Raw genomic sequence first — 15,233 nt, forward strand, 5'->3', positions numbered from 1 at the left:
TGGCGCCACCTAGTGGCCAAAAGTGGTACTAAAATGCCCGACAGTGGCGCCACCTAGTGGCCAAAAGTGGTACTAAAATGCCCGACAGTGGCGCCACCTAGTGGCCAAAAGTGGTACTAAAATGCCCGACAGTGGCGCCACCTAGTGTCCGTAAGTGGTACTAAAACGCCCGACAGTGGCGCTCTCTAGTGTGTCAAATTGGTACTACCGCGCGCGACGGTGGCGCTTTCTAGTGTGTCAAATTGGCACTCACCGCGCGCCCAACGCGTATGCTACACTTTTTGCCACATCCGCCGATGCGCTCCTGCCGGCAACTATCAAAATTACTTTATACTGCGCCTTATTGCAGTGCCTGTCGGGGGCGGTCGATGGCCTAGCAGCTTAAGCGCAAGACCACGAACCGAAAAGACCTGGGCTCGAGTCCAGGCAAAGGCAATTACAAAAAAAAAAAAAAGATTTTTCTCAAGTAGATTAGATAGAGGGATTCGATAGTAGGAACTGTGCATGATGCCCCCTCAGACAGCTGCAGTCCAATACCCTGTCCTCATCCTAGTGTCCACATCCTCCACCCGAGTGTGTCGCCGGAGGATCAGGTGCCCTCCAGGAGAAAGTGGATGAGCAGGTGCCCTCCAGGAGTAGGCGGATGATGGCCTGGTCTGGCAACCCTACGAACAGGTGGCAACCCTAGGATACGGTCACACTAAACGGGGGGCCTAAAAGTATGCAATAGTAAAAATCGCGGGACGGTGGCGCTTCCTAGTGGGCGAAAGTGGCACTACTGCAAGCCGAAGGTGGCGCCACCTAGTGTCCGGAAGTGGTACTAAAATGCCCGACAGTGGCGCCACCTAGTGGCCAAAAGTGGTACTAAAATGCCCGACAGTGGCGCCACCTAGTGGCCAAAAGTGGTACTAAAATGCCCGACAGTGGCGCCACCTAGTGGCCAAAAGTGGTACTAAAATGCCCGACAGTGGCGCCACCTAGTGGCCAAAAGTGGTACTAAAATGCCCGACAGTGGCGCCACCTAGTGGCCAAAAGTGGTACTAAAATGCCCGACAGTGGCGCCACCTAGTGGCCAAAAGTGGTACTAAAATGCCCGACAGTGGCGCCACCTAGTGGCCAAAAGTGGTACTAAAATGCCCGACAGTGGCGCCACCTAGTGGCCAAAAGTGGTACTAAAATGCCCGACAGTGGCGCCACCTAGTGGCCAAAAGTGGTACTAAAATGCCCGACAGTGGCGCCACCTAGTGGCCAAAAGTGGTACTAAAATGCCCGACAGTGGCGCCACCTAGTGGCCAAAAGTGGTACTAAAATGCCCGACAGTGGCGCCACCTAGTGGCCAAAAGTGGTACTAAAATGCCCGACAGTGGCGCCACCTAGTGGCCAAAAGTGGTACTAAAATGCCCGACAGTGGCGCCACCTAGTGTCCGTAAGTGGTACTAAAACGCCCGACAGTGGCGCTCTCTAGTGTGTCAAATTGGTACTACCGCGCGCGACGGTGGCGCTTTCTAGTGTGTCAAATTGGCACTCACCGCGCGCCCAACGCGTATGCTACACTTTTTGCCACATCCGCCGATGCGCTCCTGCCGGCAACTATCAAAATTACTTTATACTGCGCCTTATTGCAGTGCCTGTCGGGGGCGGTCGATGGCCTAGCAGCTTAAGCGCAAGACCACGAACCGAAAAGACCTGGGCTCGAGTCCAGGCAAAGGCAATTACAAAAAAAAAAAAAGATTTTTCTCAAGTAGATTAGATAGAGGGATTCGATAGTAGGAACTGTGCATGATGCCCCCTCAGACAGCTGCAGTCCAATACCCTGTCCTCATCCTAGTGTCCACATCCTCCACCCGAGTGTGTCGCCGGAGGATCAGGTGCCCTCCAGGAGAAAGTGGATGAGCAGGTGCCCTCCAGGAGTAGGCGGATGATGGCCTGGTCTGGCAACCCTACGAACAGGTGGCAACCCTAGGATACGGTCACACTAAACGGGGGGCCTAAAAGTATGCAATAGTAAAAATCGCGGGACGGTGGCGCTTCCTAGTGGGCGAAAGTGGCACTACTGCAAGCCGAAGGTGGCGCCACCTAGTGTCCGGAAGTGGTACTAAAATGCCCGACAGTGGCGCCACCTAGTGTCCGGAAGTGGTACTAAAATGCCCGACAGTGGCGCCACCTAGTGGCCAAAAGTGGTACTAAAATGCCCGACAGTGGCGCCACCTAGTGGCCAAAAGTGGTACTAAAATGCCCGACAGTGGCGCCACCTAGTGGCCAAAAGTGGTACTAAAATGCCCGACAGTGGCGCCACCTAGTGGCCAAAAGTGGTACTAAAATGCCCGACAGTGGCGCCACCTAGTGGCCAAAAGTGGTACTAAAATGCCCGACAGTGGCGCCACCTAGTGGCCAAAAGTGGTACTAAAATGCCCGACAGTGGCGCCACCTAGTGGCCAAAAGTGGTACTAAAATGCCCGACAGTGGCGCCACCTAGTGGCCAAAAGTGGTACTAAAATGCCCGACAGTGGCGCCACCTAGTGGCCAAAAGTGGTACTAAAATGCCCGACAGTGGCGCCACCTAGTGGCCAAAAGTGGTACTAAAATGCCCGACAGTGGCGCCACCTAGTGGCCAAAAGTGGTACTAAAATGCCCGACAGTGGCGCCACCTAGTGTCCGTAAGTGGTACTAAAACGCCCGACAGTGGCGCTCTCTAGTGTGTCAAATTGGTACTACCGCGCGCGACGGTGGCGCTTTCTAGTGTGTCAAATTGGCACTCACCGCGCGCCCAACACGTATGCTACACTTTTTGCCACATCCGCCGATGCGCTCCTGCCGGCAACTATCAAAATTACTTTATACTGCGCCTTATTGCAGTGCCTGTCGGGGGCGGTCGATGGCCTAGCAGCTTAAGCGCAAGACCACGAACCGAAAAGACCTGGGCTCGAGTCCAGGCAAAGGCAATTACAAAAAAAAAAAAAGATTTTTCTCAAGTAGATTAGATAGAGGGATTCGATAGTAGGAACTGTGCATGATGCCCCCTCAGACAGCTGCAGTCCAATACCCTGTCCTCATCCTAGTGTCCACATCCTCCACCCGAGTGTGTCGCCGGAGGATCAGGTGCCCTCCAGGAGAAAGTGGATGAGCAGGTGCCCTCCAGGAGTAGGCGGATGATGGCCTGGTCTGGCAACCCTACGAACAGGTGGCAACCCTAGGATACGGTCACACTAAACGGGGGGCCTAAAAGTATGCAATAGTAAAAATCGCGGGACGGTGGCGCTTCCTAGTGGGCGAAAGTGGCACTACTGCAAGCCGAAGGTGGCGCCACCTAGTGTCCGGAAGTGGTACTAAAATGCCCGACAGTGGCGCCACCTAGTGTCCGGAAGTGGTACTAAAATGCCCGACAGTGGCGCCACCTAGTGGCCAAAAGTGGTACTAAAATGCCCGACAGTGGCGCCACCTAGTGGCCAAAAGTGGTACTAAAATGCCCGACAGTGGCGCCACCTAGTGGCCAAAAGTGGTACTAAAATGCCCGACAGTGGCGCCACCTAGTGGCCAAAAGTGGTACTAAAATGCCCGACAGTGGCGCCACCTAGTGTCCGTAAGTGGTACTAAAACGCCCGACAGTGGCGCTCTCTAGTGTGTCAAATTGGTACTACCGCGCGCGACGGTGGCGCTTTCTAGTGTGTCAAATTGGCACTCACCGCGCGCCCAACACGTATGCTACACTTTTTGCCACATCCGCCGATGCGCTCCTGCCGGCAACTATCAAAATTACTTTATACTGCGCCTTATTGCAGTGCCTGTCGGGGGCGGTCGATGGCCTAGCAGCTTAAGCGCAAGACCACGAACCGAAAAGACCTGGGCTCGAGTCCAGGCAAAGGCAATTACAAAAAAAAAAAAAGATTTTTCTCAAGTAGATTAGATAGAGGGATTCGATAGTAGGAACTGTGCATGATGCCCCCTCAGACAGCTGCAGTCCAATACCCTGTCCTCATCCTAGTGTCCACATCCTCCACCCGAGTGTGTCGCCGGAGGATCAGGTGCCCTCCAGGAGAAAGTGGATGAGCAGGTGCCCTCCAGGAGTAGGCGGATGATGGCCTGGTCTGGCAACCCTACGAACAGGTGGCAACCCTAGGATACGGTCACACTAAACGGGGGGCCTAAAAGTATGCAATAGTAAAAATCGCGGGACGGTGGCGCTTCCTAGTGGGCGAAAGTGGCACTACTGCAAGCCGAAGGTGGCGCCACCTAGTGTCCGGAAGTGGTACTAAAATGCCCGACAGTGGCGCCACCTAGTGGCCAAAAGTGGTACTAAAATGCCCGACAGTGGCGCCACCTAGTGGCCAAAAGTGGTACTAAAATGCCCGACAGTGGCGCCACCTAGTGGCCAAAAGTGGTACTAAAATGCCCGACAGTGGCGCCACCTAGTGGCCAAAAGTGGTACTAAAATGCCCGACAGTGGCGCCACCTAGTGGCCAAAAGTGGTACTAAAATGCCCGACAGTGGCGCCACCTAGTGGCCAAAAGTGGTACTAAAATGCCCGACAGTGGCGCCACCTAGTGGCCAAAAGTGGTACTAAAATGCCCGACAGTGGCGCCACCTAGTGTCCGTAAGTGGTACTAAAACGCCCGACAGTGGCGCTCTCTAGTGTGTCAAATTGGTACTACCGCGCGCGACGGTGGCGCTTTCTAGTGTGTCAAATTGGCACTCACCGCGCGCCCAACACGTATGCTACACTTTTTGCCACATCCGCCGATGCGCTCCTGCCGGCAACTATCAAAATTACTTTATACTGCGCCTTATTGCAGTGCCTGTCGGGGGCGGTCGATGGCCTAGCAGCTTAAGCGCAAGACCACGAACCGAAAAGACCTGGGCTCGAGTCCAGGCAAAGGCAATTACAAAAAAAAAAAAGATTTTTCTCAAGTAGATTAGATAGAGGGATTCGATAGTAGGAACTGTGCATGATGCCCCCTCAGACAGCTGCAGTCCAATACCCTGTCCTCATCCTAGTGTCCACATCCTCCACCCGAGTGTGTCGCCGGAGGATCAGGTGCCCTCCAGGAGAAAGTGGATGAGCAGGTGCCCTCCAGGAGTAGGCGGATGATGGCCTGGTCTGGCAACCCTACGAACAGGTGGCAACCCTAGGATACGGTCACACTAAACGGGGGGCCTAAAAGTATGCAATAGTAAAAATCGCGGGACGGTGGCGCTTCCTAGTGGGCGAAAGTGGCACTACTGCAAGCCGAAGGTGGCGCCACCTAGTGTCCGGAAGTGGTACTAAAATGCCCGACAGTGGCGCCACCTAGTGGCCAAAAGTGGTACTAAAATGCCCGACAGTGGCGCCACCTAGTGGCCAAAAGTGGTACTAAAATGCCCGACAGTGGCGCCACCTAGTGGCCAAAAGTGGTACTAAAATGCCCGACAGTGGCGCCACCTAGTGGCCAAAAGTGGTACTAAAATGCCCGACAGTGGCGCCACCTAGTGGCCAAAAGTGGTACTAAAATGCCCGACAGTGGCGCCACCTAGTGGCCAAAAGTGGTACTAAAATGCCCGACAGTGGCGCCACCTAGTGGCCAAAAGTGGTACTAAAATGCCCGACAGTGGCGCCACCTAGTGGCCAAAAGTGGTACTAAAATGCCCGACAGTGGCGCCACCTAGTGGCCAAAAGTGGTACTAAAATGCCCGACAGTGGCGCCACCTAGTGGCCAAAAGTGGTACTAAAATGCCCGACAGTGGCGCCACCTAGTGTCCGTAAGTGGTACTAAAACGCCCGACAGTGGCGCTCTCTAGTGTGTCAAATTGGTACTACCGCGCGCGACGGTGGCGCTTTCTAGTGTGTCAAATTGGCACTCACCGCGCGCCCAACACGTATGCTACACTTTTTGCCACATCCGCCGATGCGCTCCTGCCGGCAACTATCAAAATTACTTTATACTGCGCCTTATTGCAGTGCCTGTCGGGGGCGGTCGATGGCCTAGCAGCTTAAGCGCAAGACCACGAACCGAAAAGACCTGGGCTCGAGTCCAGGCAAAGGCAATTACAAAAAAAAAAAAGATTTTTCTCAAGTAGATTAGATAGAGGGATTCGATAGTAGGAACTGTGCATGATGCCCCCTCAGACAGCTGCAGTCCAATACCCTGTCCTCATCCTAGTGTCCACATCCTCCACCCGAGTGTGTCGCCGGAGGATCAGGTGCCCTCCAGGAGAAAGTGGATGAGCAGGTGCCCTCCAGGAGTAGGCGGATGATGGCCTGGTCTGGCAACCCTACGAACAGGTGGCAACCCTAGGATACGGTCACACTAAACGGGGGGCCTAAAAGTATGCAATAGTAAAAATCGCGGGACGGTGGCGCTTCCTAGTGGGCGAAAGTGGCACTACTGCAAGCCGAAGGTGGCGCCACCTAGTGTCCGGAAGTGGTACTAAAATGCCCGACAGTGGCGCCACCTAGTGGCCAAAAGTGGTACTAAAATGCCCGACAGTGGCGCCACCTAGTGGCCAAAAGTGGTACTAAAATGCCCGACAGTGGCGCCACCTAGTGGCCAAAAGTGGTACTAAAATGCCCGACAGTGGCGCCACCTAGTGGCCAAAAGTGGTACTAAAATGCCCGACAGTGGCGCCACCTAGTGGCCAAAAGTGGTACTAAAATGCCCGACAGTGGCGCCACCTAGTGGCCAAAAGTGGTACTAAAATGCCCGACAGTGGCGCCACCTAGTGGCCAAAAGTGGTACTAAAATGCCCGACAGTGGCGCCACCTAGTGTCCGTAAGTGGTACTAAAACGCCCGACAGTGGCGCTCTCTAGTGTGTCAAATTGGTACTACCGCGCGCGACGGTGGCGCTTTCTAGTGTGTCAAATTGGCACTCACCGCGCGCCCAACACGTATGCTACACTTTTTGCCACATCCGCCGATGCGCTCCTGCCGGCAACTATCAAAATTACTTTATACTGCGCCTTATTGCAGTGCCTGTCGGGGGCGGTCGATGGCCTAGCAGCTTAAGCGCAAGACCACGAACCGAAAAGACCTGGGCTCGAGTCCAGGCAAAGGCAATTACAAAAAAAAAAAAAGATTTTTCTCAAGTAGATTAGATAGAGGGATTCGATAGTAGGAACTGTGCATGATGCCCCCTCAGACAGCTGCAGTCCAATACCCTGTCCTCATCCTAGTGTCCACATCCTCCACCCGAGTGTGTCGCCGGAGGATCAGGTGCCCTCCAGGAGAAAGTGGATGAGCAGGTGCCCTCCAGGAGTAGGCGGATGATGGCCTGGTCTGGCAACCCTACGAACAGGTGGCAACCCTAGGATACGGTCACACTAAACGGGGGGCCTAAAAGTATGCAATAGTAAAAATCGCGGGACGGTGGCGCTTCCTAGTGGGCGAAAGTGGCACTACTGCAAGCCGAAGGTGGCGCCACCTAGTGTCCGGAAGTGGTACTAAAATGCCCGACAGTGGCGCCACCTAGTGTCCGGAAGTGGTACTAAAATGCCCGACAGTGGCGCCACCTAGTGGCCAAAAGTGGTACTAAAATGCCCGACAGTGGCGCCACCTAGTGGCCAAAAGTGGTACTAAAATGCCCGACAGTGGCGCCACCTAGTGGCCAAAAGTGGTACTAAAATGCCCGACAGTGGCGCCACCTAGTGGCCAAAAGTGGTACTAAAATGCCCGACAGTGGCGCCACCTAGTGGCCAAAAGTGGTACTAAAATGCCCGACAGTGGCGCCACCTAGTGGCCAAAAGTGGTACTAAAATGCCCGACAGTGGCGCCACCTAGTGGCCAAAAGTGGTACTAAAATGCCCGACAGTGGCGCCACCTAGTGGCCAAAAGTGGTACTAAAATGCCCGACAGTGGCGCCACCTAGTGTCCGTAAGTGGTACTAAAACGCCCGACAGTGGCGCTCTCTAGTGTGTCAAATTGGTACTACCGCGCGCGACGGTGGCGCTTTCTAGTGTGTCAAATTGGCACTCACCGCGCGCCCAACACGTATGCTACACTTTTTGCCACATCCGCCGATGCGCTCCTGCCGGCAACTATCAAAATTACTTTATACTGCGCCTTATTGCAGTGCCTGTCGGGGGCGGTCGATGGCCTAGCAGCTTAAGCGCAAGACCACGAACCGAAAAGACCTGGGCTCGAGTCCAGGCAAAGGCAATTACAAAAAAAAAAAAAGATTTTTCTCAAGTAGATTAGATAGAGGGATTCGATAGTAGGAACTGTGCATGATGCCCCCTCAGACAGCTGCAGTCCAATACCCTGTCCTCATCCTAGTGTCCACATCCTCCACCCGAGTGTGTCGCCGGAGGATCAGGTGCCCTCCAGGAGAAAGTGGATGAGCAGGTGCCCTCCAGGAGTAGGCGGATGATGGCCTGGTCTGGCAACCCTACGAACAGGTGGCAACCCTAGGATACGGTCACACTAAACGGGGGGCCTAAAAGTATGCAATAGTAAAAATCGCGGGACGGTGGCGCTTCCTAGTGGGCGAAAGTGGCACTACTGCAAGCCGAAGGTGGCGCCACCTAGTGTCCGGAAGTGGTACTAAAATGCCCGACAGTGGCGCCACCTAGTGGCCAAAAGTGGTACTAAAATGCCCGACAGTGGCGCCACCTAGTGGCCAAAAGTGGTACTAAAATGCCCGACAGTGGCGCCACCTAGTGGCCAAAAGTGGTACTAAAATGCCCGACAGTGGCGCCACCTAGTGGCCAAAAGTGGTACTAAAATGCCCGACAGTGGCGCCACCTAGTGGCCAAAAGTGGTACTAAAATGCCCGACAGTGGCGCCACCTAGTGGCCAAAAGTGGTACTAAAATGCCCGACAGTGGCGCCACCTAGTGGCCAAAAGTGGTACTAAAATGCCCGACAGTGGCGCCACCTAGTGTCCGTAAGTGGTACTAAAACGCCCGACAGTGGCGCTCTCTAGTGTGTCAAATTGGTACTACCGCGCGCGACGGTGGCGCTTTCTAGTGTGTCAAATTGGCACTCACCGCGCGCCCAACGCGTATGCTACACTTTTTGCCACATCCGCCGATGCGCTCCTGCCGGCAACTATCAAAATTACTTTATACTGCGCCTTATTGCAGTGCCTGTCGGGGGCGGTCGATGGCCTAGCAGCTTAAGCGCAAGACCACGAACCGAAAAGACGTGGGCTCGAGTCCAGGCAAAGGCAATTACAAAAAAAAAAAAAAGATTTTTCTCAAGTAGATTAGATAGAGGGATTCAATAGTGGGAACTGTGATATAAATAAGAGGTCGAATTGCGCGGCGGTGGCTGCTCTGAAACTATAGTCGCTCTCAAAAGGCGGCTGCTCAAAAAATAATGGTCACTCTCAAAAGGTGGCTGCTATGAAACTATTGGTCGCTCTCAAAAGGTGGCTGCTATGAAACTCTGGTCACTCTGAAAAGCTGTCTGCTCTGAAACTATGGTCACTCTCAAAAGCTGGCTGCTCTGAAACTATGGTTACTCTCAATAGCTGGCTGCTCTGAAACTATGGTCACTCTCAAAAGCTGGCTGCTTTGAAACTATGATCACTCTCAAAAGCTGGCTGCTCTGAAACTATGATTACTCTCAGAAGCTGGCTGCTCTGAAACTATGGCCGCTCTCAAAAGGTGGCAGCCCTGAAACTATGGTCACACTAAAAAGGTGGCAATGCGCTCAACATATTGGTCTATCAAATAAAAATATTAAAAAAATCTTACATATAAATAAGAGGTCGAAATTGCGCGGCGCGCGCAAAAAAAGTGATTTTATACCGAAAAATTCGACCACATTCGGTCGTTGAAAACGCTGTAACTCCATTAGTTTGACTCTAAAAGACTCAAAAATTTTACACAATGTGCTCAACATATTGGTCTATCAAATAAAAATATTAAAAAATTTTTACATATAAATAAGATGTCGTAATTGCGCGGCGCGCGCAAAAAAAGTAATTTTATACCGAAAAATTCGACCACATTCGGTCGTTGAAAACGCTGTAACTCCGTTAGTTGACTCTAAAAGACTCAAAAATTTTACCCAATGTGCTCAACATATTGGTCTATCAGATAAAAATATTAAAAAAATTTTACATATAAATAAGAGGTCGAAATTGCGCGGCGCGCGCAAAAAAAGTGATTTTATACCGAAAAATTCGACCACATTCGGTCGTTGAAAACGCTGTAACTCCGTTAGTTTGACTCCTACTCAAAAATTTTACACAATGTGCTCAACATATTGGTCTATCAGATAAAAATATTAAAAAAATCTTACACATAAATAAGAGGTCGAAATTGCGTGGCGCGCGCAAAAAAAGTGATTTTATACCGAAAAATTCGACCACATTCGGTCGTTGAAAACGCTGTAACTGCGTTAGTTTGACTCTAAATTACTTAACATTTTTACACAATGTTCTCAACATATTGGTCTTTTAGAAAAAAAATATATAAAAATACAAAATACAAATAGACGGAGGAATTGCGCGGGGAACGCATTTAAAGTACTTGTATACGTCAAAATTCGTCAAAACTCGGTCTGTTAAAACGCTGTAACTACGATAGTTTGACTCTTAATTACTTAACATTTTTACACAATGTTCTCAACATATTGGTCTTTTAGAAAAAAATATAAAAAAAAAAATATTTAAAAAAGCTGGTATGCAACTTTGTTATAGCTCTAGAAACATAAAAGAAAACACCTTCCCCGTCAAGATAAAATCGTTTTTGGCCATTTTATGCAGGTTTAACCGAAAACAAGAGTCATCAAATATGTCGAACAAAATGCATAAAGGTTAAACAACATCAAAGCTAAGACGATTTTTCTATTCATTTTCCATATTTTCGACTATAGATCATATGGGAGCTATATGATATAGTTGTCCGATTTTGATCAAATTTAATTCATAATTCAAGAGTCGTAAGAAAACTCTATATTCCAAAAATCATACTTGTCTGATGAAAAACAACGATGTTATATGTAATTTTATTTCCGTTATTTCGATATAGATTTTTCGATCTTTTCTATGGCAGCTATAAGATATAGTTGTCCGATTTTATGATTTTTTTTTCTCAGTATAAGAGTTGGTAAAAAGCTTGATTTTCAAAAAATCTTGCTCGTGGGATAAAAAACAACGATGTTATCAATTTATTTCCATTAATTCTATATATATTTTTCAAACTCTCCTATGGCAGCTATATGATAGAGTTATCCGATTTTGATCAAATTTAATTCGAAATTCAATAACAGTTCGAAAACGCCATCTTGAAGAAATCAAGTCGATCTGATCAAAAAGAACGGCGTGAGAACTTTTTATTTCATTCTCTCGTATGGGAGCTATCCGATATAGTCGGCCGATCCGGGCCGTTCCGACTTATATACTGCGTGCAATAACTACACACCTTTTGGGAAAGTTTCAGCGAGATAGCTTTCAAACTGGAGACTAGTTTGCGCGGAAACGGACAGACGGACATACGTATTCCGATTCTGCTCGTGATGTCGATCAAGAATATATATACTTTATGGGGTCTGAGGTGTCTCCTTCACTGCGTTGCAAACTTCTGACTGAAATTATAATACCCTTTTGCTCCGCAAGGGTATAAAAACTGCGTGATAATTGTCTTCCCGTTATTTTTTTCGTTCTCTCGTATGGTAGCTATCCGATATAGTTGCCCGATCCGGCCCGTTCCGACTTATACAGGGCGTGCAATAACTACACAACTTTTTTTAAAATTTCAGCTAGATAACTTTAAAATTGAGAGACGAGTTTACATAGAAAGGGACAGACAAACAGACGTATTTCGATTTATATCGTGATGCTGATCAAGAACATATAAGCTTCGTGGTGACTGTCGGTGTGTGCATCATGCTTTTCTCTCTTATCGACACACAAGTATATGAGTATGCATATATGTATGTATATATGAAAACAACTCCGCTGCCGGTGTCTCCGATGGCGTAGCAAGTGGTTTTGGATCGAGTCAAGAGCCCTTGAAGGGGAGTCAGACTGCGATAAAATTTAACCTATTTTATTTCTTAAGAAATTCAAATAATTTAAAATAAGCACAAATGTTTAGATTATGTAAAAGAAAGTGTTTTATATTTTATTATTTTGTCTATTAACAGGTAGAAACTCAGCGATGTAATTTTCTGAATATAAGGTAAATGTTACTCTTAGAATTATTAGGGTGTAGTAAGTAGAGAATATAACAAATTCACTATAGCAATATATATTTATCTATCGTATCATAATTTTATGCCGCATGCATAGGTAAAACAAAATTGTAGCTGATATTCGAACGTTTAACATGGTCTTTATTTTAGTCAGGTGAAAAGCCAATAAATATGGCAGAATACATGTCGTAGAGGTAATTCCTCTGAAGTTAGATCAAGTATGAAACAAGAGCTCAGATTTCAGTAATAACTTGCAAAAATCATTCGTATCGATATATCCATTAAAAATTAACAGATAAGCCCTTTTGTTTATAGTTTGTTTCGATTAAGTTAATATTTATTACGTTACATATTTTTGAATAGGAAAAGTAATTAACTCTTTTTAAATAGAACGGCAAAATAGCAAATAAGAAAATAGCTTTATAAGTTCCCTTTGAAGAATACAAAAATGCAATTCAGTTAAATAATTATTGTTTTAATTACCCTTAACTTAATTATAAATTTATAATATTCTTTTGAAAGCCGTGTATTTTTATCTCAAATTATTGTGTGATTTAATACATTAATTGAACTAGCTGAATCATAAATATTATTAATTAAGTAAATTATTCCCTTACAGAACAAAAAGCTTGTTTAACGACTAAAACCAACTTCCACTTCCTAGCTTTGAACTAAGTCCGCCAATGCCCTTTCCTAGTAAATTTCCAACGCGACCGGCAACCACATTTGTAACAGCTGCAGCTTGAGCAGCTGCCACTTTTGTTTTTGGTAACCCCCTTGGTATATTAGAGGTAGATTCGTCTCCGGTGTCTTCCTCGTCTCCTTCTCGAATCTCATCACAGGGTCTGCATAAGAAAAGATGCATGTTGCAATAAATTGTTGTTTTAATGTACAAACTAACTTACTCATCTTCACTAACATCAGGCATTGTTAAAGCACATGTTGCTTCCTCCGTTGCCATACGCTGTGCGACTGCCTGATATGCTTTAGAATTTAACTTGTCTTCCAATATACCTTGCAGTTCAAAGTCTGAATAGATTTTCTAAGTGAAAAATGAAAACAGATTTAACCCTTTACATGGCAATAACTCCGATTTTCTTGATTTTTTTTTGTTTGGTAGATAAGTGAAAATAAAAAATACACTTCTTTTTAATGAAGAATGAAGAAATGTCACTTCTTAAAATGTGCGGACTAGTTCGCACAATTTAAATAGAGGAAAAGTATTGGATACAGGTAAAAAAAAAACAAAACAGAAACAGGAAACAAGGTAGCTATCTAAAAACTCAAAAGTATAAAACGTATAGATTCATCACAGATGAAAAAAATTAAAGGTTTTTTTTCCTATATATGTCCGTCCCTGGATATTGTAAAGAAACGTTAAAAAATATCATTTGAGAAAAATCATGCTTTTATGATGAAAACAAAAGGCGATATGCGAGTTTGTTGATATTACTGTATATATATATAGATATAGAAATACGCATTTAAGCCATATTTTTCTCTTTTCCATACAAATTTTTTCCGACATTGTCACCTTCAAAAAAACCATAAAAAATAGAAGAAAAATTATTTTTTAAAAATTCTTTTTGCAGTTACTATTATTTTTGTTTAAAGAAACTTTTTGCATCCAAAAATCCAAAGAAGTTTGCAACGCAGTGATGGAGACACCTCAGACCCCATAAAGTATATATATTCTTGATCAGCATCACGATCTGAATCGAAATCCGTCTGTATGTCTGTCCGTCGGTCCGTCTGTCTGTTTCTATGTAAACTAGTCTCTCAGTTTTATCTTCCTGAAAACTTTCTCCCATTGGAGAGAATGAAATAAAATATTCTTACGCCGTTGATCAGATCGACTTGATTTCTTGAAGATGACGTTTTCTAACTACTATTGAATTTCGGATTAAATTTGATCAAAATCGGATAACTCTATCATATAGCTGCCATAGGAGAGATCGAAAAATATATATAGAATTAATGGAAATAAATTGATAACAACATCGGGGTTTTTTATCCGATAAGCATGATTTTTTTAATATCAAGTTTTTTAACAACTCTAAAATTGAGAAAAAAAGTTTCATAAAAATCGGACAACAACAAAAATCTATATAGAAATAACGGAAATAAAATTATAAAATCGTTGTTTTTCATCAGATAAGCATGCATTTTGGAATATAAAGTTTTTTTTTTTTAATAACGAATTAAATTTGATCAAAATCGGACAACTATATCATATAGCTGCCATATGATCTATAGACAAAAATATGGAAAATAGATAGAAAAATCGTCACAGCTTCGATGTTGGCTAGCAGAAAAATTGCAAAAAATTGTCCGGGTTCCGCAAAACGCGTTTTTACACATAAAAAAGAATGTCCGAGTTGCTCAGAAACGCTTTTTGCACATAAAAAATAAATGTCCGAAGTGCGCAAAATGCCGATTACGGTAAAAAAAAAAAAACATCCGAGTTGCGCTAAAACGATTTTTGCACATAAATAAATATAATAATAATATAAAAAATATAACATATACATACTTATTATATTTCAGGAGATTTGATTTTAGCTACTGGGGCGCCAAGATTTTTTTAGAAAAAAACTAAACTGAAAATTACTTAATTAATAAATGCTATATGAAAAAAATAAGTCATTTTTCTAAACACAAAAAAATAAAAACTAAAAAAATAAACTTATATTATTTATAATATGTAATATAAAAAAAATCATAAATAAATAATATTAGGTTGTTTGGTAATGACATACCGGTTTTTACATTCAAATTTCGCACTTCGCTTGTGAAGTCAAATATAATCGTATCTGGCAATGCTGTATATCGTTTGAAATGACATATAGTTTGTTTACATGAGCTTCCTCGTTAAAAAATTTGAAATTTTATTTCGCACAGGGAAAAACTGCTGCGGAATCTCGCAGACATATTATTGCTGTCTTAGGAGATAACAAACTTTCGATTCAAATCGCAGAACAGTGGTTTAGGCGATTCCGAAGTGGCAATTTTGATACCGAAACACCCAAGCCTTCCGGACGACCAGTGACCGTTGATACGGATAAAATCATGGAAATAGTGGATCGAGATCGTCATGTGACTATTAGAACCATCGCAGAG

The 15,233-nt window shown here is 45.8% G+C and overlaps 1 protein-coding gene across 8 annotated transcripts in view; it reads right to left on the minus strand.

The window, feature by feature from the left end:
- Positions 1-12,017: 12,017 nt before the first annotated feature.
- The window catches only part of LOC108101969 (calcium-dependent secretion activator), a 29,031-nt gene continuing 25,815 nt past the window's right edge, over positions 12,018-15,233 (minus strand). For all 8 annotated transcript variants that reach the window (XM_017206554.2, XM_017206553.2, XM_017206556.2 and 5 more), the window contains 2 exons: positions 13,019-13,155; positions 12,018-12,958 (listed from right to left, as the gene is read on the minus strand). In XM_017206554.2, the coding sequence (XP_017062043.1) occupies positions 12,754-12,958; positions 13,019-13,155 (342 nt within the window). In that variant the 3' untranslated portion in view covers positions 12,018-12,753. The remainder of the gene's footprint in view (positions 12,959-13,018; positions 13,156-15,233) is intronic.

The sequence above is a fragment of the Drosophila ficusphila genome, unplaced genomic scaffold, assembly GCF_018152265.1.
Source record: "Drosophila ficusphila isolate 14025-0441.05 unplaced genomic scaffold, ASM1815226v1 contig_220, whole genome shotgun sequence".
In the NCBI taxonomy this organism is placed as follows: Eukaryota; Metazoa; Arthropoda; class Insecta; order Diptera; family Drosophilidae; genus Drosophila; species Drosophila ficusphila.